The sequence below is a fragment of the Pelophylax lessonae genome, assembly GCF_965119305.1.
Source record: "Pelophylax lessonae genome assembly, chromosome: 7".
NCBI lineage: Eukaryota > Metazoa > Chordata > Amphibia > Anura > Ranidae > Pelophylax > Pelophylax lessonae.
The window spans coordinates 287,818,850-287,840,652 of record NC_138774.1 but is presented as its reverse complement, the minus strand read 5'-3'; the positions used below and the strand labels follow the sequence as shown (position 1 = coordinate 287,840,652).

Sequence of the window (21,803 nt, the reverse complement as noted above, 5' to 3'; positions counted from 1 at the left end):
ACAGGCCATATTAGTGTTAAAAAGGTACCCAAAAGAAACGTACATTATATGCATAGTGTGAACTACTTCTTTTATGGGGTACTATGGGGTTATTGAACAGTAAACCAGCCTTGATAGAACTGAATGTGTTCCCATGTCTCATTCACAAATCCCAAAAATAAAGGTATTATTCCTCATTTTAGGATAGTGGGCTGATCCGTTCAAATAATGCTTATTGGTTCCTTTGGCCAACTGTACACCTAGAACCTCTTGGCTTACAGTACAGATTCAGGATAATATTATAGAGATCTATATTCAGAGCTGTATACAGCTGTTTCAGGATTGTTTGCCATTATCAGTTCAGTGTATGGAAATCATGGCTTCTGTAGAGTAGGGCTTGGAACCAACAAGAAAGTATACCCTGACTGGCTATGGTGAGATGGTCAGAAGGTAACCCACTACTATACCAGTAAAAGGCACAGCAGAGCCTTCTTTGAAGGTATCTTCATGGTCCATTCCATCACAAATCCATGTTTAGGGACCCTTTCACAGATTGGATTGTGATAGGATATACTGTATAGTCCAACAAAGGAGCAAAGGACATATATATCTGACTACAATCCAATCTTGCTAAACCCATTGGAACAATCCTACAGGCTCACCTGAGTCAGAGGACTGCTGGCCGGAGGTAGGAGTGGAGCCCAGTGGCAAGGACCGCAGGCCGGTAGTAGGTGCAGGAAGTCTGGCAGAGGCGTGGTCAGACAATCCGGGTTGGCTACGGTGGTAGCAGTGCTGGATACCGGATGGACACCAGGTAGTACTCTGATGAGGACACGGGTTCACCTGAGGTGCAGAAACTAAGTGCTAGCTGGTTTTCACTAGAGCCCCTGATGGTGGGGATAGACTGCGCTGCAAGCTAACACCAGGTCGCGGTCCCCAGGATCACCCAGCCAGGCAGAGTGCAGGTTCGGTCCGGAGGTGGAGGAGCAGACAAGGGATAACCAGAGAGAAGTCAGATGAGCCAAAGGTCGGGGCGGGCAGCAGTAAGCGTGGTCAGACAATCCGGATCGGCAACGGAGATAGCAGTTCAGTAGGTAGGGACAAAGCAGAAGAGTAGTCGGTAGTCAATTCCTGGTCAGCAGTGGATTTGTGGTAGTAGACAAGAGAAGCAGGTGAGGAGAAGCTTGATCAAGGCTCATGAGCTGAATAATCAGCAAGCTTGAGTGCAAGGGGCTGAACTTATATAGGGAAGTACCAGGTGTGGGGAATCAAGGGTGATGAGCAAGGCTTGGCAAGACTAAGGTTGAAATAATAGGCTTCAGGGAGGAATGTCCAGAGGACGGTAGCCTAGTGAGCAGGGCTAGCGCCTGGGATGTGGCTGGTCATGGGTTTGAATCCTGACACCCCTACATCCCCATTGCTTTCTTTCTCCATAATATGGTCTTACTGCCTCCTCCCTCCCCCCTTTGCTACAATCCAGTCTTGTTGCTTCTTTCTCTCTCTTCCACATTTCAGTCTTTTTGTCCTCTTCCCCCAATTCTGATCTTACTGACTCCTGTTCCTATCTCCTCTTTCTTACTGACGTCCTTTAAGACAGCAATATTAACATTTCACAATGCTCACCAATCATTACAGCATTGTGGCTGTTTCAGGCTTTGTTGAAAATCATCAGTGCAATGCATGGAGACCATGGCTTCTATGGGGTAGGGTTTGGGACCAACAAGATAGTATAACCATTCCTGCCCCTATCTCCTCTGTCTTACTTGTGTCCTTTAAGACAGCAACATCAACTTTTCACCATGCCCACCCACTACTGTAGCTCTGTGGTTGTTTCAGGCTTGTTGGCCATCATCAGTGCATTGTTTGGAAACCATTGCTTTTATAAAGTAGGGTTTGGGACCAAGAAGATAGTATAACCATTCCTGCTCGTATCTCCTCTGTCTTACTTGTGTCCTTTAAGACAGCAAAATCCAGTTTTCACCATGCCCACCAATCATTACATCACCATGGCTGTTTCAGGCTTGTTGGCCATCATCAGTGCATTGTATGGAGACCATGGCTTCTATAGAGTAGGGTTCAGGACCCACAAGAAAGTATACCATGACAGGTTATAGTGAGATGGACCAATAGTAACCAAAAGAAACACCACTAAACAAGGAAGAAGCACAGCAGAGCCTTTTTAGAGAGTACCTTCATGGCCCGGGTTATGGTAAGATGGTCCAAAAGTTAAAAAAAGTCAGAACACCAGCAAACAAGAGAAGCACAGCGGAGCCTTCGTAGAAGGTATCTTCATGGCCCAGGTTATAGTGAGATGGCCCAAAAGTAAAAAATCCACCATCGAACCAGTGAAAAAACACAGCCGAGCCTTCTTAGAAGGTATCTTCATGGCCTAGGTCAGAGGTCTTCAAACTATGGCCCTCCAGTTGTTCAGAAACTACAGTTCCCATCATGCCTAGTCATGTCTGACTAAGCAATAGGGAAGCACAGTGGAGCCTTCTTAGATGGTACCAGGTTATGGTGAGATGACCCAAAAGTAAAATAAAAAACATCAAAAAAACAAGAGAGAAGCACAGCAGAGCCTTTTTAGAAGCTACCTTCATTGCCCAGGCTATGGTGAGATGGCCCAAAATCTAAAAAACCCACCATCGAACCAGTGAAAAAACACAGCCGAGCTTTCTTAGAAGGTATCTTCATGGCCTAGGTCAGAGGTCTTCAAACTATGGCCCCCCAGTTGTTCAGAAACTACAGTTCCCATCATGCCTAGTCATGTCTGTGAATGTCAGAGTTTTACAGTGCCTCATGGGATGTGTAGTTCCGCAACAGCTGGAGGGCCGTAGTTTGAGGATCCCTGGCCTAGGTTATAGTGAGATGGCCCAAAAGAAAAAAAAAAAAACACCACCAAGCAAGAGAGAAGCACAGCGGAGCCTTCTTAGAAGGTACTTTCATTACCCAGGTTATGGTGAGATGGCCCAAAAGTTAAAAAAAAACCACCAACAGACAAGAGAGAAGCACAGCAGAGCCTTTTTAGAAGCTACCTTCATGGCCCAGGCTATGGTGAGATGGCCCAAAAAAAACAAAACAAAAAAAAAACACCATCGAACCAGTAAAAAACACAGCCGAGCCTTCTTAGAAGATATCTTCATGACCCAGGTTATGGTGAGATGGCACAAATGTAAAAAAAACCCACTACCAAACAAGAGAGAAGCACAGGGGAGCCTTCTTAGAAGGTACTTTCATGACCCAGGTTTATGGTGAGATGGCCCAAAAGTAAAAAAACCCCGCCAACGGACCAGTGAGAAACACAGTGGAGCCTTCATAGGAGGTATCTTCATGGACCAGGTTATGGTGAGATGGCATAAAAGTTACAAAAAAACACCACCAAGCCAGTGAAAAGCACAGTGGAGGCTTCTTACACAGAATAGATCTTCTTGTCTCATTCCATAACAAATCCCAAAAATAATAACATTTTTCCTCATTTTAGGATAAAGGGTAGAATCATTGGAGTCATTCTTGTATGCCCTTTTGGCCACAGATAATTGATGAAAAGGAAAACCCAACAATATTAGTGAAACTGAATTACAATGTATGTTGGGTCTTAAAGTTTTTAGTCTACGTGTGTTCCGTTCATTGTTTTATTGCTTCATACAATGTGCCATCAATAAAGTTTTCCTGACATTTGCAATCTCCAGGTTTGGTTTCAGAACTGCAGAGCGCGACATAAAAAGCACACCCCACAGCATTCAGTACCTCCGCCGGGGCCGAACACGACTCGCCTCACCTCTTCCCTGTCCGATGACATTCACTTCTCCCCCTTCAGCAGTCCAGAAAGAGCTAGGATGGTCACGTTACACGGATATATAGAAAGTAAGTACGACTTTTATTCTACTTTATAATGTTGCGAAAGAAACACTAAACCAGCAGGAAAAAAAAATGTAGGCAAACAGCAAGTTGCATACCCTTCAGAGCCGACCAATGACTTTTACAGGGCTCCGATGGGACCTTCGGTGGTTCCCGGGCTCTCCAGTTCCTCCAGGAAGCCCAGGATCAAGGTAAACCCTCATAAAATGTATCCACTGTGACTGATGAACTCAGAAGTGAGAACTTCCGGGTTCAGAATTGTCATTCCCTGACTACTGTAGGGAAGCAGTAAATCAAGCATGATCTGCAGTGGAGGGCAGGGGAGACACCACTTTGTGGACTGGTGCGCAGTCATGTTAGAGCAGGAAGGGGCCATCCCCAAACTCTTCCCACAAAGTTGGAAGCATGAAATTGTCCAAAATGTCTTGGTATGCTGACGCCTTAAGTGTTCCCTTCACTGGAACTAAGGGGCCAAGCCCAACCCCTGAAAAACAACCCCACACCATAATCCCCCCTCCACCAAATGATTTGAACGATTCGGCTTGGATCGGGTCTCCGATCAAGTAACCCGAAAGCAACATCTGGTTTACTTGGTTGCCAATGGCACTGATTTAAAAAAAAAATGACAGTATTCAAAAATGCCAATTTCCGCATTTTAAATACTTTTAAGTGCAGTGGAGGGATTTGGGGTCTTTTAGACCCCAGATCCTTCCATAAAGAGTACAGATCCCTCCATAAAGATGTTTACATTTCTTGTGGCAGTAATAAAACTGATCAGATTTTATTTATTTATTTTTTTTATTTTTTTTTTTAAGGAACAGTGATAAAAATAAAGAATAACATAAATATCAAATATATACTGTATATATATGATGTTTGGGGGGTTTTAAGTAATTTTCGAGCAAAAAATACAGATTTTAATTTGTAAACAGCCAGTGTCAGAAATAGGCCTGGTCCTTAAGTGGTTAATGTTGGGAAATGTAAGGCGATGCATTTGGGTGCAAAAAATACAAACGCCAGTTACTCACTAGGGGGAGAACTTCTGGTGGAATCCAGGATGGAAAAGGACCAAAGGACCTGGGGGTCCTAGTAGACGACAAGCTCAGCAATGGCATGCAATGCCAAGCAGCTGCAGGTAAAGCCAAAAGAATACTGGCATGTATACAAAAAGGGGATTCACTCCAGAGATAAAACAATTATTCTCCCACTCTACAAGACTCTTGTCCGGTATGCCGGCCAGTTCTGGGCACCGGTCCTCAGGAAGGATATGCTGGAACTGGAGAGAGTCCAGAGAAGGGCAACAAAACTAACTGGAGGACTTCAGCTATGAGGAAAGACTGCAAGCGTTGAACTTATTTATTCTCTCTGGAGGAGAAAAGCTTGAGAGGGGATATAATAGTGTAGCACTACTCCCTTGGGAGCTGCTGGTTACAGGTTCCCCTGGGTTACCCACAGCAACAACACAATAGTTTAGCAACTTTAAAGTGTTTGGCTCAGTCAAGAAACAGTCCAGGGGTTTTGTTTTTTTTGTAGTTTTATTTGAGAACTTGGATAGGAGAAGGGAACGAGTGGGATACTCCCAACTTGAATGAACTATGCACAATTTGCTGGGATGTTTAGATATAGCTGAGTGTGGCAAGACCACTGCTTCACCTTGTCACTAGCATTGAAGAAGAATTAAAGAACTTCTATTGCTCTGTGAATCTCTCTTCAGAGCCCAAATAGGCACTCCCTTTATCCCTATTCTTCAGGGTTCTACACGGCTCCCACTTTACTGCAATTCTCTCTGTGTGAGCTAGCTCCTTGATCTCCCTGACTTCATTGGAGTGGTCCCTCTTCCTGGGCCAGACCCTTTGGCAAGTCCCTCAGTACTCACGGATACTGTTTTTCCCGAGAGACTCTGCCAGCAGCTCCACTGTCAGCTACACAGGATCCTCTGCAGCTCAGCGCCACACCTGGCTCACTAGGCCGACTGCCTAAGACCACCTTCCTCACACCTGTAGGAGGAGAGACCAGCCATCTGCCTCCTCCTGGGACTCTGCTTCCCACCAAAGATACCCCCGCCACATGTTCCCCTGGCTTTTATGAGCAATCCCAGGATGCATTGCAAGAATTCCCTCCCACTGGGACTCCCATAAAAGCCAATGTGTCACTGACTAGGTTTCCTCCACTGTCCAACAGGCTCCCCTATTGGATGCAGTGGGGACACTCCCTCAGACCCAGTGAATCACACCTGGAGACATGCAACAGGCACCCTAATAGATCAGGCTCCCCTGAAAAGCAGAAGGAGCAATAGATGCATTTTCCACCTACCTAGGAGGCGGCTACAATAGCGATGTACAAATACCGTACTGGTGACCGTAGCATAGGGAACAAACTTTTCAGCGTGGCCATTCACTGAAATTGGAAGAGAAGAGGTTTAACCCCAAGGGTTCTTTACTGTCAGAGCGTTAAGGATGGGGAATTCTCTTCCAAAAGCAGTGGTATCAGTAGGGAGTGTCGATAGTTTCTAAAAATTATTGGATGGGCACCTTAACGATCACAACATACAGGGATATACAATGTACTATTAAAACAAACACACACACACATCATAGGTTGAACTGGATGGACTGGCGTCTTTTTTCAACCTCACCAATTATGTAACTATGTATTAATATGTACAGTGCCAACCTGAGATTTTTGTATGTTCCTGTACAGGTCAGGTACAGTGTGGGCAGATGCACTGCAGACTCCCCTACGCTGCTCCCCCAGTGCACCTAAAAAGTGACATGGAAGCAACACTGTCAAACAGAGGAGAGAAGGTACGTAGTATGAACAGTCTAATCTAAATAATGTACACCCTTCACTTAAAGTTAAACTAAAGGTAAAACCTTTTTTTTTTTATCATTTTGGATATCGACTGATATCGGTTTTTGGTTGCCGATACCGATACCGTTATTTTGGCCAATGCATATCGGTATCGGCCGATATTTTCGTACATTTAAAAAACATTTTTATTTTTTTTTATCACTTGACAGGTACAGTTGTGGAGGGATCTGGGGGTCTAAAAGACCCCAAACCCCTCCTCTGCACCTAAAAGCATTCAAAACGCCAAGTTTGGCTGTTTTGAATGCAGTCATTTTTTTTTAATTTGACGGCAAGTCATGACATCACTTCCGGGTTTTTGCATGGAGACCCGATCAGAGCGCAATGCGGCTTTGATCGGGTCTTCGGCGGCCGTGCAGGCTGGTTGCCCGGGTCTCCCAAGCCGAGGAAGGCGGTGGGAGGGGGGGGGAGACGTCCCCTCCCACTCCTTGTAATGACAGCCAAGCGGCTTCTCAGCCGCATCGGTTGTCATAACAAGACAGCTGACCGTCGACTATGGACACCGGTACCGGAGTGATGCCTCTATCTGCAGGCATCACTCCGGTACAAGCACTTTCCCGAAATTTCGGCAATATTGGTCACCTTGGTGGCTGATTCTGATATATCGGAGAAAGTGCAGATCGGCCCTCGATATATCGGCTTTGCCGATAATCGGTCGATCACTAGTTATAACCCCTGTCATGTTTTGTTTTTTGTGTCACTTTTTGTGTCAATGCCAATTGCACGCTCCCTCAAAACTTGTGACATGTGTGGAATTGTGCTGGGTGATAAAACTGCACATTTTAGAGTGGCCTTTTATTGTGGCCAGCCTAAGGCACACCTGTGCAATAATCATGGTGTCTAATCAGCATCTTGATATGCCACACCTGTGAGGTGGATGGATTATCTCGGCAAAGGAAAAGCGCTCACTAACACAGATTTAGACAGATTTGTGATCAATATTTGAGAGAAATCGACCTTTTGTGTACATAGAAAAAGTCTTAGATCTTTAAATTCAGCTCATGAAAAATGGGGGCAAAAACAAAAGTGTTGCGTTTTATAATTTTGTTCAGTGTAATTATTATTCCTTATGGTGAAATTAATAGATTAATTACACGATAGGAAGGATGCAACTGGCTCATTAGATCAGGAAGGAAGTTTCTCCCTGTTGGAGAAAGTTGGACCACACTTTAGACCAGGGTTTCTCTACCAGGGTTCTGTTGAACCCTAGGGTTCCTCCTGAGGTTTCTAGAGGTTCCTTGAGCAATGGTAAGTTTCCAATGACACCATTGTTCCTTTTAGCTATCTGTAAGGGGATAATTCTTCCCAATGATGACACAAGTAAGGAACATTCTTCCCACCAGTGGCGGCCCGTCCATTGGAGGCGCAGGGGCGCCGCCCCCCCCCCCCCCCTTTCCATGTGTCCGGTTCCCTAATCTACATGCAGGGCTCTGGACGCACGGATTCCAAATGTTTTTTTTTTTTTTTTTTTAGGCATGCGATTAGAGCCAGAGCCTCTAATATGCTTCAAAAAAATGGTGGGCTTGGGGCGCAGAGCACTGCGCCCCGAGCCCACCCAGTTGTGTGACAATAGCAAATGAATACTCGCTATTGTCACACGGATTCTCCTCCTGGCCAATCAGGAAGCGGGTACTGAGACCCGTTTCCCGATTGGCCGAAAGGAGAAGTCATGCTATTGGCCAAGGAGGAAGAGGAGGGAGGTGATGCAGGGGAAGCCCGACCCATGGAGGAAACTGAGGGGGATGCCGCCACTACCTGCCCTCCACATGTCAGGGTGAGTGAGCCTGTGACCAGGGGGGGGGGGGCTTATGGTGTGCAGGCTGGAGCTGGTGTGGTCCCGGCCCATGGAGTACCAGCCGCCACTGCTTCCCACTGACTGTCACACTAATGTGTCATGAGTTGTAGATGTTTAATTTTTAAACAGAAATTTAAACCAGAAATTTATTTCAAGGGTTCCTCTGTGTTGAAAAGGTTGAGAAAGGCTGATTTAGAGTGTTTTTCTTTTTCTTTTGCCTTGCTCTGGATCAACTTTGATTGTCAATCAAGGGAATATCCCATTGCCTTCTGGGCGATCAGGAAGGGATTTATTTTTTTCTCTGCTGGAGCCAACTGGGCCATGCTTCATAGAGTTTTTTTTTTTTTTAAAGAATATATAGGAACTGTGACAGTGCAGTCAGCTGTGAGGGGGTATGTCGTCCAGGATTGTCAACCAGGCCAGTTGAGAGGCTCCAGGAGAATTGTTTTATTTGGAGGAATTGTGCAAATTTCTTTATTGCAACCCTTTGGCTGCAGAAAAGAAATTTGCGCCATCTATGGCCAGCCTTACTCTACCAACATGTGAAATTTGACCAACCAAGTTATTAAAAAAGTTATGCCAACTTTTGTATTACTTTCGCGACAGTATTTTTTATTATTGGCAAAACATGTTAAACTTGTGTATACGCTTCAAACTGACTACGTAACTCTGTAACCAGCATTGTAATCTTGAACCTGTATCATTTTCTTCTGCCAGGTAATCCTATTTCAATACTGAGGGAGACAACTTCTGTTATTGGAGACGACATGCTGCCCTCTAGGCCAGGGGTTTGTAGAGGATTCAGCAGAGAAAGACATCGAGCAAAGGAGACAATATCTGTTATTTGCTGTCTTTGGCTCTGTTAACAGAGAAGCAGCCAGGTCAATTCTGGAAACTCTTGAAGAGCAGATAAGGACCACAATAAACGATATGAGTGGGTTTATTATTAATATTAAATTATAACAAAGGTTTAAAATCAAAGCTACCCATTCTCAGAGTGAAGCTATCACCTCTTGCATTTTTACTGAACATCAACTGCCGCCACCGAGAGGACATCCGCCAACTGGAATAACTGTGAAACGTAAAGAAAAGGTGAAAATTAGCATTTGGTATTCATAGCGGATTGTACTTATTCAGCAATGCTGGCTGGTTTTCACCCTGACACTACCTGAGTTATGCATAAAGGAAAAGGAGATTGAAATTTCTCAAGAGAAAATATCAATTCTAACCATTGAAAGTGCAAGATTGTTCACTGCCTTTGCTATTCTTCCGTTGTACCCCCACTTCAATTTGCCAGATCTTAATTTTCCCACTGTGTCAATTCTTGGAATCTGTCAATCATGATATTTGATAATTGAAAATTTTCCATTTTAATGACATCACAGTAATAGCCATTCTGCTGGAACAAAGGGCTCAAATTTCAAAATGATTGAAAAAAGGCTAAATCAATGTTTCTTAACCGGGGTGCTGCGATCATGGAACCCTGTTTGCCCTGGATCAGCTTCATGAGTTGCCATGGTGCGGACAAGCCAACTGCCAATACCACAACAAACAATGACTCTCTAGGGCAGTGATGGTGAACCTTGGCACCCCAGATGTTTTGGAACTGCATTTCCCATGATGATCAACTATACTGCAGAGTGCATGAGCATCATGGGAAATGTAGTTCCAAAACATCTGAGGTGCCAAGGTTCGCCATCACTGCTCTAGGGCAGTGGTCCTCAACCCTGGCCCTCAGGGCCCACTAACAGGCCAGGTTTGCAAGATAACTGAAATACATCCCAGGTGATATAATTTGCTGCTCAGTGATTGCAGTACTCAAGTCTGCATCTCCCCAAGGTAATACTTAAAATCTGGCCTGTTAGTGGGCCCTGAGGACCGGAGTTGAGGACCACTGCTCTAGGGAACCCCTGCTAATAATGATTATATATATATATATATATATATATATATATACACAGCTCACAGTTCATTAATGTGACAATTAGTGTGAAGAATGCTCCTTACATTTGCGGTCATTGGGAAGAATCCCCGCATTTGGATAGTTGAAAAAGATCATTAATGTCAGTAATTACTCATCTAAGAGGCAGAAATTGCTTATTGTTAAAAAAAACCTCTAGCAACCTCTGGAGGAGCCCTGGTTGAGAAACCCCTGCTCTAGGGTTAGGATGCATGGTGTAATTTGTTGCTATGACAATGGCAAATGGTTTTTCCTGCACCATGGCAATCCAAGACTCTGATCCAGGACAGGCAGCTTGCAGGGCCAACGCCAGCATTCAGGAGAAGATGGAAGTCCACCTCCTCCAGACCTTCACCTCCCACTGCAGCCAAAAGATAGGGCTCTGATTTAAAGATGGGACCTTGTGATTGGGGGCTCTGGGATGTGGGGGGGGGGGGCTATGTTATGGGGGGATTCTGTGGTGATGGGGAGACACTGATATGAAGGAGGGCTTCTGATATTAAGTTAATTTTATCAAGGCGGTTGTGTGCATTGTCCCAGGCTCAGGTTTCCTATTGACAAGGATCATTTACTTTTTTTGACATTTTAGACTGGGGTGCCTTGAGATTTTGCATACTTTTAAAGGGTGCCATGACTGAAAAAAAGTTGAGAAACCTTGGTGTGATAATAATATATTTGTAAACCAGCTCAGTTTGGAAAACAAAGTGTGAAAATCTTGATTTATTGACCAACAAAGAGTAAGGGTTTCGCAAAACTGATCATGGTTCTGTCAAGCTTAGGGCACGTTAGAGTATTTTTTGTTGACCCTTAGACTAGACTTAAATTATCCAATCAAAAGTAAACATTAGGTGCTGGATACTGTTTTTTTAGTTTTTGGGTCAATCGAGTTTGCACTGGACACTCTGGCTCAGGCTCTGCAGCACTCCCGCAACACTCCCTTGAAAACGAGGGGAAATCCCAGAGTTTGGAATCCACATACATACATAGAGCACCAGACAACATTTTTTATGATAAAATTAGTTTATAGCAGAAAAAGTCCAATGCGTTTCATAGGCCAAACAGATTCCCCCTTCATCAAGGTCAGAAAATTTGACTGTGCTCCGTTGTTGCACTCGTTAACACTGGCATAACCTGCCCTCTTACTGTTTCAAGCAGAAAACCGTAGAACTATCTGGTATCTTCTTATCTAGGTCTATTTAAACACAGTCAAAATTCTGGAGCCCTGATTAAGGGGGATCCGTTTAGCCCCTGAAACATTTTGGCTTTTTTTCAACTATGAACCAATTTTATCATTAAAAAAAAAAAAAAAATACTTTGATCTCTTGGACGTTTAATTGGCTTCATTGGATGAAGTGGACCTAAAGTTGAAGATCTAACTCTAGACCTATCTAACTCTAAACATACTCCCAGCCCCATTCTAAGCCTATTCTATCTAACCATGGAAAGAAAAGAATAGCTATATTTACCTATTCTGAAGCAGCTCTGATCTGGTCTCTAGAGAGAGAAGGCCAACAATGGCTGGGAAACGCCTGGGAGATGACGTCACCCGTGGAGCTACTATGGGGCATCCATTGTTGGCTGCCTCTTCTTTACAAAGGATCCTCTACTAGAGCGGCTTCAGAGAGAAAAGGCCAACAACGGCTGGGAAACGCCTGGGAGATGACGTCACCCATTGACCTACTATGGGGCATCCATTGTTGGCTGCCTCTTCTCTACACAGGAGCCTCTACTAGAGTGGCTTCAGAGAGAAAAGGCCAACAATGGCTGGGAAACGCCTGGGAGATGACATCACCCATGGACCTACTATGGGGCATCCATTGTTGGCTGCCTCTTCTCTACACGGGACCCCCTACTAGAGCGGCTTCAGAATAGGTAAGTATAGCAAACTTTTCTTTACAGGGTTAGATAGATTAGGCTTAGAATGGGGCTGGGAGTAGGTTTAGCAATTGGCTGACTTTCCACTTTAATATACAGCTAAAGCCAAAACTTTTGTTTCCATTTGAATGGAGTAAGGGATGGCTTTTTGTGCCATCTGTTTCCCATTTAAGATATTTCCCTTCACTCCTGTACACACAAGAAATGAGAGGAAATATCTCCAAATTGAGGCAAATCCCCACTTGGACAGCTGTAACTGCTCTTACTGGAAGATTGACCCAATGAACTGGTTTCCATAACAATTCAAAATTTTAGATATTTCCTCATTTTCAGTCCCGGTGATAAAAGTCACTAGGACAAATAGAGACAGTGCATCTTCCCAATGGAGACACAGACAGCAAAAAAAAAAACCTTGGTACATGCATAGATCCCCCATTACTAATATCCAATGTTGTGAATAAACCTCTTATTGATCAAGCTAACTTTCTACGGTGAGGGTGCTTACATTAACCAGAAAAACTCCAGAGGGAAGTCCAAATATATAAGAAGCAGTAAGGTCCCAACACCAAAGGTCATATAGTCCAGAATGTTTATTTATTAAATAATTAATGGAATATGAGAGCCAACGTGTTTCAGGTGTTCAGAGACTTCCCCGCTCCTTCATTAGGGCTTAAATATTGTGTGGCCTTAATATTGGACTTTGTTAATACTGGTATATGTATCACCCCCCCCCCCCCCCCCTAGTGCAGAATCATGCTGCTGGTGGTACTAGCTGATTTTACACATATAAGTATTAATAAAGTCCAGCCATTATTGAGGTCATATCATTTAGAAGCCCTGATGAAGGGGGTGTCAACCCCTGAAACATGCTGGCCCCCTATTCCATCATTTAGTTAAAAGAAAAATTCTGGACTCTATGACCATAGGCCTTTACTGCTTCTAGCATTAACTTTCAGTGAGATTACAATCTATGGATAGTCATGATGAATGAGAAATAATTTTGGAAAATTGGAAGGGAATGCAGAGAGGATAAAAAAGAATAGATCAGAAAGACAATGAGAGAAATAACTTCACTTCATTAATTCATAAAACTATGGTCAAAAGGTAAACAGATATATTATGCAGGCTGCCCAAACCATTTAGACAGCACTGTTTGTTTTACAAATACCCCCGTAACATTGTATTTGTACCTGGTGATCCTGCTAGCATACCCCTTGATTTGCTGCAACCTTCATTACTGTAACAATTACACTATACTGTCAAAAGTATTGGGACACCTGCCTTTACACGCATTCAAACTTTAATAGCATCCTAGTTTTATTCTGTAGGCTTCAATATTGAGTTGGCCCACCCTTTGCCACTATAACAGCTTCAACTCTTCTGGGAAGGCTGCCCACAAGGTTTAGGAGTGTGTCTATGGGAATGTTTGACCATTCTTCCAAAAGTACATTTGTGAGGTCAGGCACTGATTTTGGAAAGAAGGCCTGGCTCGAGTCTCCGCTCTAATTCATTCCAATGGTGTTCTATTGGGTTGAGGTTAGGACTCTGTGCAGGCCAGTCAAGTTCCTCCACCCCAAACTCGCTCATCCATGTCTTTATGGACCTTGCTTTGTGCAGTGGTCCAAATCATTTGGTGGAGGGGGGATTATGGTGTGGGGTTGTTTTTCAGGGGTTGGGTTTGGCCCCTTAGTTTCAGTGATGGGAACTATTAAGGTGTCCGCATACCAAGACATTTTGGGCAATTTCATGCTCCCAACTTTGTCGGAACAGTTTGGGGATGGCCCCTTCCTGTTCCAACACGACTGTGCACCAGTGCACAAAGCAAGGTCTATAAAGACATGGATGAGTGAGTTTGGGGTGGAGGAACTTGACTGGCCTGACCTCAATCCGACAGAACACCTTTGGGATGAATTAGAGCAGAGACTGTGAGCCAGGCATTCTTGTCCACATCAGTGCCTGACCTCACAAACAGGCTTCTGGAAGAATGGTCAAGCATTCCCAAAGACATACCCCTAAACCTTGTGGACAGCCTTCCCAGAAGAGTTGAAGCTCTTATAACTGCAAAGGGTGGTCCAATTCAATATTGAACCCTACGGACTAAGACTGGGATGCCATTCAAGTTTATGTGTGTAAAGGCAGGCGTCCCTATACTTTTGACAATATAGTGTAACTATATCTATTCCCTGTAGTCACTGCATTATTGCTGCCCTTTGCATGCACTCTACCTCCATGGACTACAGATTTCTTTGCATAGGGACCTAAGCAGTAGGCGAGGCTACAGACTGTTATCATCCGGCTGCTACAGGCTCCCCAACTCCTCTGGAGGCAGGGTTTTAGGGGTTTGCAGTCAACTTCATGACCATTATATTGAAATAATGAAAGGGAAGCCACTATCCATCACCGCTACAGGCACTCCAACTCCCAACTCCTCTGGAGGCAGGCTTTTAGGGGTTTGCAGTCAACTTCATGACGATAATATTGAAATAATGAAAGGGAAGCCATTCTCCATCACCGCTACAGGCACTCCAACTCCCAACTGCTCTGGAGGCAGGCTTTTAGGGGTTTGCAGTCAACTTCATGACCATAATATTAAAATAATGAAAGGGAAGCCACTCTGCATCTGTGCACCAATTTATCCTGCAGGTTTCTTCTTCTGCGTTATGTCACATTCAGCTTTAGAGTGAGAGGAGACAGGGAAAGGAGGCAACTGTTCCTCTTTCACATCAAGGTCCCGTAGCGCCTTCCTTCCTCCCATCATCAATGATGTCCATGATTACAATACACAAGAGGCACACCTCATAAATGTTTTACTGATCTTCTGTATTCCATAGACGTTCCCTATACAAGAAGAGCTTTGTACCCGAGTGAATTAACATTTGGTCTTTCAGGCAAAATATTTCTTTCAAAAACAGAGACTATAAACAGCTATATTCATGTAGCTGTGGATCTCGCAGGCGCTACTGTCACTCGGCAATGGGTGTCTAGCCTATTTGCCAATGACTGACTAAAGAAAATAAAACATATTTAAGTATCGTGTTATCCTTTCCTATGGTATCTACATGTCTAAAGCTACATTCAAAGAAACTCTAAATATAAACACAGCGACTGCTAAGAGCTCTCTTTTCATATAATGGACTCCCCCACCAGTGACGCCCAATGGCGTTGTACATTACACAATGATGCCTTTCAATAGGAAACGACATTTCTGCCGTGTTTTTGACATTCAACGGATATATTTCATGACACACAATGTTCTTCAAATAAACCGGTGATCAGCTGAAAAACAGAGCGCTGTAATTAGCTGAAAACTCTGCATAATTATGTCATACTTGTGCAGAAAAAGGTTGAATAATTATGTAAATGATGAATTGATTGTAATGAGAATCACACTTTACAAGTTCGTTTACCGACACTCTTTCGTTGCCAAGATTTTCAGGTGTGTAAATATAGCCGATGAATAAGATACATGCAGCTCAAGCAATCGTAAGGACTGCTTATTTTAATACTGTCCTATTTTATTGCCAAGCTTGACGGATATTCTAAGCAAGGGGCTACAAATACCAGCTGTTGACGAGTGTGCCTGTAAGCTTGTGATTTACAGAATACATTTTAATAGATTCTTACCCAGATCTTCCATCCAATGCAAGGACAAACAATCTTTTTTTTTTTTCTGGCCTTGATAAAGGGGCTTAACTCCCGAAATGCGTTGGAACTTCAACACATTGGTGGGTTGCTTCATCCATACATTCTATTCTAAGCAAGGAGAGCAGCACACAATTTTTCCTGGGGATCCCAAGTATAAGTGTGCCATTTTTCTGGGGATCTGTCTGAAAGCTATCTCTGACTGTTGGGTTATGGGGCCCTCTACAAAAAAACGACGGTCAGAGATCAAGATCTCTTCTGTGTCCTTCAAAGAACATAAAATAAGAAAATAGGGTTTTTTGTTTTGTACCTCCCGTGAAATTCCTTCTTCCCGAAATTCCTTTGACTATTGGGTTATGGCACCACCTGCATAATCTCTGCTGTGTCCTTCAATAAACATAAGATAATTTTTTTAATTTTTTTTACTCATCGTAAAATCCCTTTCTCTGTGTTCTTTGAAGGACACAGCAGAGATCTTGATCTCTGACTGCTGGGTTATGGCGCTACCTTCACAAAAAACAATGGCCAGACATGAAGATCTCTTCTGTGTCCTTCAAAGAACATAAGGGAAAATAGGATTTCTTTCGTAACTCCTGTGAAATTCCTTTGTTGAAGTTCATTGAAGGACACAACAGAGATCTTGACCTCTGAACATTGGGTTATGGCACCACCTTTAAGATTGGGTTGGGCTATGGCGCCAACTTTAAGATTGGGTTGGGTTATGGCGCCACCTTAAACAAAAAAAAACAATGGTCAGAGATCAAGATCTCCTCTGTGTCATTTAAAGAACATAAGAAAAAAATAGGATTTTTTTTCGTACCTCCTGTGAAATTCCTTTTTCCTGAAATTTCTCTGACCATTGGGTTATGGCACCACCTTTAAGATTAAAATCCTGGAAATCTTGATTTCTGACTGTTTTTTGACAGTGGTGCCATAACCCAACAGTCAAAGATCAAGATCATCAGTCCTTCAATTAATTTGATCTCTTTGCACCACCTGCAAAAAATAACCATCAGACATAGGAGTTTATGAGTTATTTGAAGGACACAGCTGAGATCTTTCTCTCTGACTGCTGGGTTATGGCACCACCTTCAAGATCAAAATCCTGTAAAACTTGATCTCTGACTGTTGTTTTTTGACACTGAAGCCATAACCCAGCAGTCAATGATCAAGATTACCACTGTGTCCTTTAATGAACTTGATCTTTGACCATTAGGTTATGGCAACAACCTGCATAAAATAACCGTCAAACATCAAGATCTCTGCTGTGTCCTTCAAGGAATGTAAAAGATTTTTTTTTTTTTTTTACTCACCGTAAAATCCCCTTTTCTATGTTCTTTGAAGGACACAATGGGGATCTTGATCTCTGATCGTTGGGTTATGGCACCACCTTCAATATCAAAATCCCTTTCTCTGAAGTCATTGAAGAACACCGCGTCAATCTTGATTTCTGACTGTTGTTTTTTTTAAAGTAGCACCATAACCCAACAGTCAATGGTCAAGATCACTACTGTGTCCTTCAATGAACTTGATCCCTGATCATTGGGTTATGGCCCCACCTGAAAAAGCAACAGTCAGACATCAAGATTTCTGCTGTGTCCACCAATCCTCCAATGAACGTAGGAGAATTTTTTTGTTGTACTCATCGTAAAATCTCTTTCTCTGAGTTTTTTGAAGGACAAAGCGGAGATCTTGATCTCTGACTATTGGGTTATGGCGCTACCTTAAAAAAAAAACCAATATAGTCAGAGATCAAGATCTCCTCTGTGTCCTAAACATAAGAGGATATAGGATTTTTTTTTTTTAGACTCGCCCTAAAATAACTTTCTTGAATTTCATTGCAGGACACAACAGAGATCTTGACCCCTGACCACTGGCTTATGGCACCACCTTCAAGATCAAAGACCTGGAAATCTTGATCTCTGACTGTTGTTTTTAGAAGGTGGTGCCATAACCCAACAGTCAATGCTCAAGATCTCCACTGTATCCTTCAATGAGCTTAAACTTTGACCATTGGGTTATGGCACTAACTTCAAAAAAACATTCAGACATCAAGATCTCTGCTGCTTCCTTCAATGAACGTAAGAGAAAATAGGATTTTTTGAATTTGCTGTAAAATCCCTTTCTCTGAGTTAATTAGGTTCACCACACGAAGTGTGTTGGGGTGCTGCAGTGATTGGTGGGGATGATGAAGGCCAGAAGGTTGCTGCGCTGCAAGGGAGAGCTGAGCTTCTGAATCAATGCTTGCAGGGTAAAGCCAGAGTGAGCTAAGCTGCCGAGTCACTGCTAGGGTTGGTTTCGCAGGGGGAGCTGTGCTGCAGAGTCCCTACTGGAGCGGTAAGCAGGGTGAGCTCCACAGTACCTGCATCAAGAGGTCAGTGAGGGCTTTTTTTTCAAGCTCAGTTACTGCTTGTTAGGGATACATAAACACTTGAATGTCCAAATCAAGGCCACAGCTTCTGTGTAAAGGAGCAGGGACACCAACATTCACTATAAAAAGGGTACATATCTTCAACCTAAAATAAACAGTGGACAAAAACATAGAAATCTATAATCTTCTGTTACCAGTCTGATTCTATTACTCTGCTGCAGCAGACCAGTGTCTGGTTTACTGTTCATACAACCTTCCATGAACTTCCAAAGGAGATTACAAGTGGTTGGTTCAACACACATTGCACAGGGATGGACCACTGTCGTCACCATCAGGAAACCTGCCCTGTGGTGACAAGGTCACACTTTTTGAGCTTTTTTCTACAAGAATTAAAAAAAAAAAGCTGTTGCTGCTTAAAATGTGTTAGCTGTAGTTGGGATTCAACTTGTTTGTTATGTAACTAATGTCTATTTCAAACTACATGTCCATCAAAGACTACTCCACCCTAATTTCCCTGTAGAAGGAAATACATTGTCCTCTGCAAAAAATAATAAACTAGCAGGATCAATAGGTAATAAAACTATATTACACGGGGAGAAAAAACATGACAGTGACTGCATCATATATGTAATTTTACGTTAGCCCATAGTATCTGATTGTGTGGGGAACTACGCCACATTGCTTTAATTTTGAAAAATCAGCGTTGCTCTGGTTGCCTAGCATTACCAATGACCAGCTGGTTTTGCAAACACACACAGAGCTGCACTGAACAATCAGATCATCTAGGCATTAGATGTAGCAGTGGGGTCTTCAAACTATGGCCCTCCAGTTGTTCAGGAACTACAAATCCCATCATGCCTAGTCATGTCTGTGAATGTCAGAGTTTTACAATGCCTCATGGGACATTTAGTTCTGCAACAGCTGGAGGGCCATAGTTTGGAGATCACTGATATATCACAATGGCATTCTCCCACCCTTTCTGCCCCGGCGGGGAAACAGTATTTCTGCATACACTCAAATGGTCTATAACAATAGAGGCCGAGTTACAAAGTAGACGGGGGGGGGGGAATGTGACCTCATTGGCAGTCCCAAGTGGCTACACAAAACATTTGGTCTATGTAATACTACAGAAGACTATGTTCAGAGATGTTCAAAGACTGCAGACCTACAGCAGGTGTATCCTAAGACTGGGGACATACTGCAGGACACGGGCAGGGACTGGGGATAGGTTACAAGATAGTTCTAAAAATTGGAGAAGAGCCCTGGGGCCATTCTTAAAGGCACTTTAAACATATTCTGACTTTAAAAGTCTGAACTCTGTTTAAAAGTCAGAATTCTGTGCTTTATATTTAGGAATCTACGTTTAAAAGTCAGAATTCGGCACCTAAAAGCCAGAATTCCAAAATCTAAATTCTTAAGTTGAACGTCAAAATTTTGAGATTAGAAGTCAGAATTCTGAGCTTCATATTTAGAAATCTGCACTTAAAAGCCAGAATTCTGCACATAAAAGCCAGAATTCTGAGTTCCAAAGTCAAAATTCTTAGTTTCAAAGTCAAAATTCTGAGATTAAAAGTCAGAATTTTGTGTTTCAAATTTAGAAATCTACACTTAAAAGTCAGAATTCTGCAATTAAAGTAAAAATGTTGTGCTTAAGAGTCAAAATTCTGAGAACGGAATTCTGAATACTGAGATTAAAAGTCAGAATTAAGTTTTTCATATTGAGAAATGTACGCTTAAATGTTAGAATTCTGAGATTAAAAGTAAGAATTCTGTGACGGGAGTTCCAATTTCAGAATTCTGAGTTTAAGGCTCTGTTCACATCTGAGCGATCTGAATCGTGGGCGTAATCGCCGCGATTCTGCCCACAGTTCTAAATCGCGGCAAATTGTGCAACGCTTGTGCGATGGCATTACTTCTTAATGGCACCCCAATCGTGGCACGATTTTGCCGTGATTACCTTGGGATAAATCATGCTGCACTCCAGTAAATCGCAATGCGTGACACTTGTTGCTCAAAAAGGAGCAGGAGCTTCTTTAGAGCGACAGCATCGTGCATTGCGGTTTACCGTCACGCAGTGATTGGGGTTCCATTAAGAAGTAATGGCATTGCACAAGGGTCCTGCGATTTTCCACAATTTTAGATAGCGGGCAGAATCGTGCCGATTCAGGTCACGATTCGGATCGCTCATGTGTGAAAGGAGACTAAAAGCAAGAACTCTGAGATTGAAGCACAGAATTCTGACTTTTAAATTTAGAAATCTACACTCAAAAGTAAGAATTTTGGGAATAAAATTAAGAATTCTGCGCTTACAAAAAATAATTCAAAGACACAATTCTTAGTGTCAAAGTCAAAATTCCGATGTTAAAAGTCAGAATTCTGTGCCTAAAATGTGGAAATCTACACTCTAAAGTAAGAATTTTGAGATTAAAAAAAAGAATTCTGAGTTTCACAATTCTTAGTGTCAAAGTCAAAATTCTGATGGTAAAAGTCACAATTCTGTGCTTCAAATTTAGAAATCTACAGTCAAAAGTAAGGATTTTGAGATTAAAATTAAGAATTCTGCACTTTAAAAAAGAATTCTGAGTTTCACAATTCTTAGTGTCAAAGTCAAATTTTTGATGTTAAAAGTCACAATTCTGTGCCTAAAATTTAGAAATATACAGTCAAAAGTAAGGATTTTGAGATTATAATTAAGAATTCTGCGCTTAAAAAAAAATAATTCTGAGTTTCAAAGACACAATTCTTAGTGTCAATGTCAAAATTCTGATGTTAAAAGTCACAATTCTGTGCTTCAAATTTAGAAATCTACACTCAAAAATAAGAATTTTGAGAATAAAGTTAAGAATTCTGCGCTTAAAAAAAAGAAATTCGGAGTTTCAAAAGACACAATTCTTAGTGTCAAAGTCAAAATTCTGATGTTAAAAGTCACAATTTTGTGTAGAATTCTAAACTTAAAAGGCAGAATTCTGAGTTCCAAAGTCAAAATTCTTTGTGTCACAGTCAAAATTCTGAGTTCCAAAGTCAAAATTCTTTGTGTCACAGTCAAAATTCTGAGATTAAAAGTCAAAATTCTGAGTTTCAAGGTCAGAATTCTGAATTTCGAAGTCGGAATTCTGAGATGAAAAATCACAATTCCAAGTCAGACTTTTATAATCTCAGAATTCTAACCTTTAAACTCAAAATTCTGACTTTTTTTGTTTTCTAAAATTCTTTCACAATAGTCCAGGGCTCTTCCGTAAAAGATCACTTCCAAAGGGAATCAATGCTCCCATTCACCCTACTGACTGCTGGGATCCAAGGGCTACACTCCAAACACCAAAGGGTCGCATGAGCCCTCGGGCCATAAGTTGGACACCAGTGGTCTGCAGTAAGGAGGAAGTCACACACTTGGCCATGGTTCACTAGCCAAACCTGCTTACGAGGGTCTCAGAAACATTGAAATACCTTCATTTTTA

General features: G+C 42.5%; 2 protein-coding genes across 2 annotated transcripts in view; one reads left to right on the top strand and one right to left on the bottom strand.

The window, feature by feature from the left end:
- The window catches only part of LHX6 (LIM homeobox 6), a 207,216-nt gene extending 197,866 nt beyond the window's left edge, over window positions 1–9,350 (top strand). The window contains exons 7-9 of the mRNA XM_082263960.1: window positions 3,669–3,843; window positions 6,538–6,641; window positions 9,218–9,350. Of these exons, the coding sequence (XP_082120086.1) occupies window positions 3,669–3,843; window positions 6,538–6,641; window positions 9,218–9,238 (300 nt within the window). The 3' untranslated portion in view covers window positions 9,239–9,350. The remainder of the gene's footprint in view (window positions 1–3,668; window positions 3,844–6,537; window positions 6,642–9,217) is intronic.
- A 92-nt stretch (window positions 9,351–9,442) lies between these two features.
- MORN5 (MORN repeat containing 5) overlaps window positions 9,443–21,803 on the bottom strand; it is a 74,213-nt gene continuing 61,852 nt past the window's right edge. Inside the window, exon 6 of the mRNA XM_082263965.1 lies at window positions 9,443–9,563. Coding sequence (XP_082120091.1) covers window positions 9,458–9,563 — 106 coding nt within the window. The 3' untranslated portion in view covers window positions 9,443–9,457. The remainder of the gene's footprint in view (window positions 9,564–21,803) is intronic.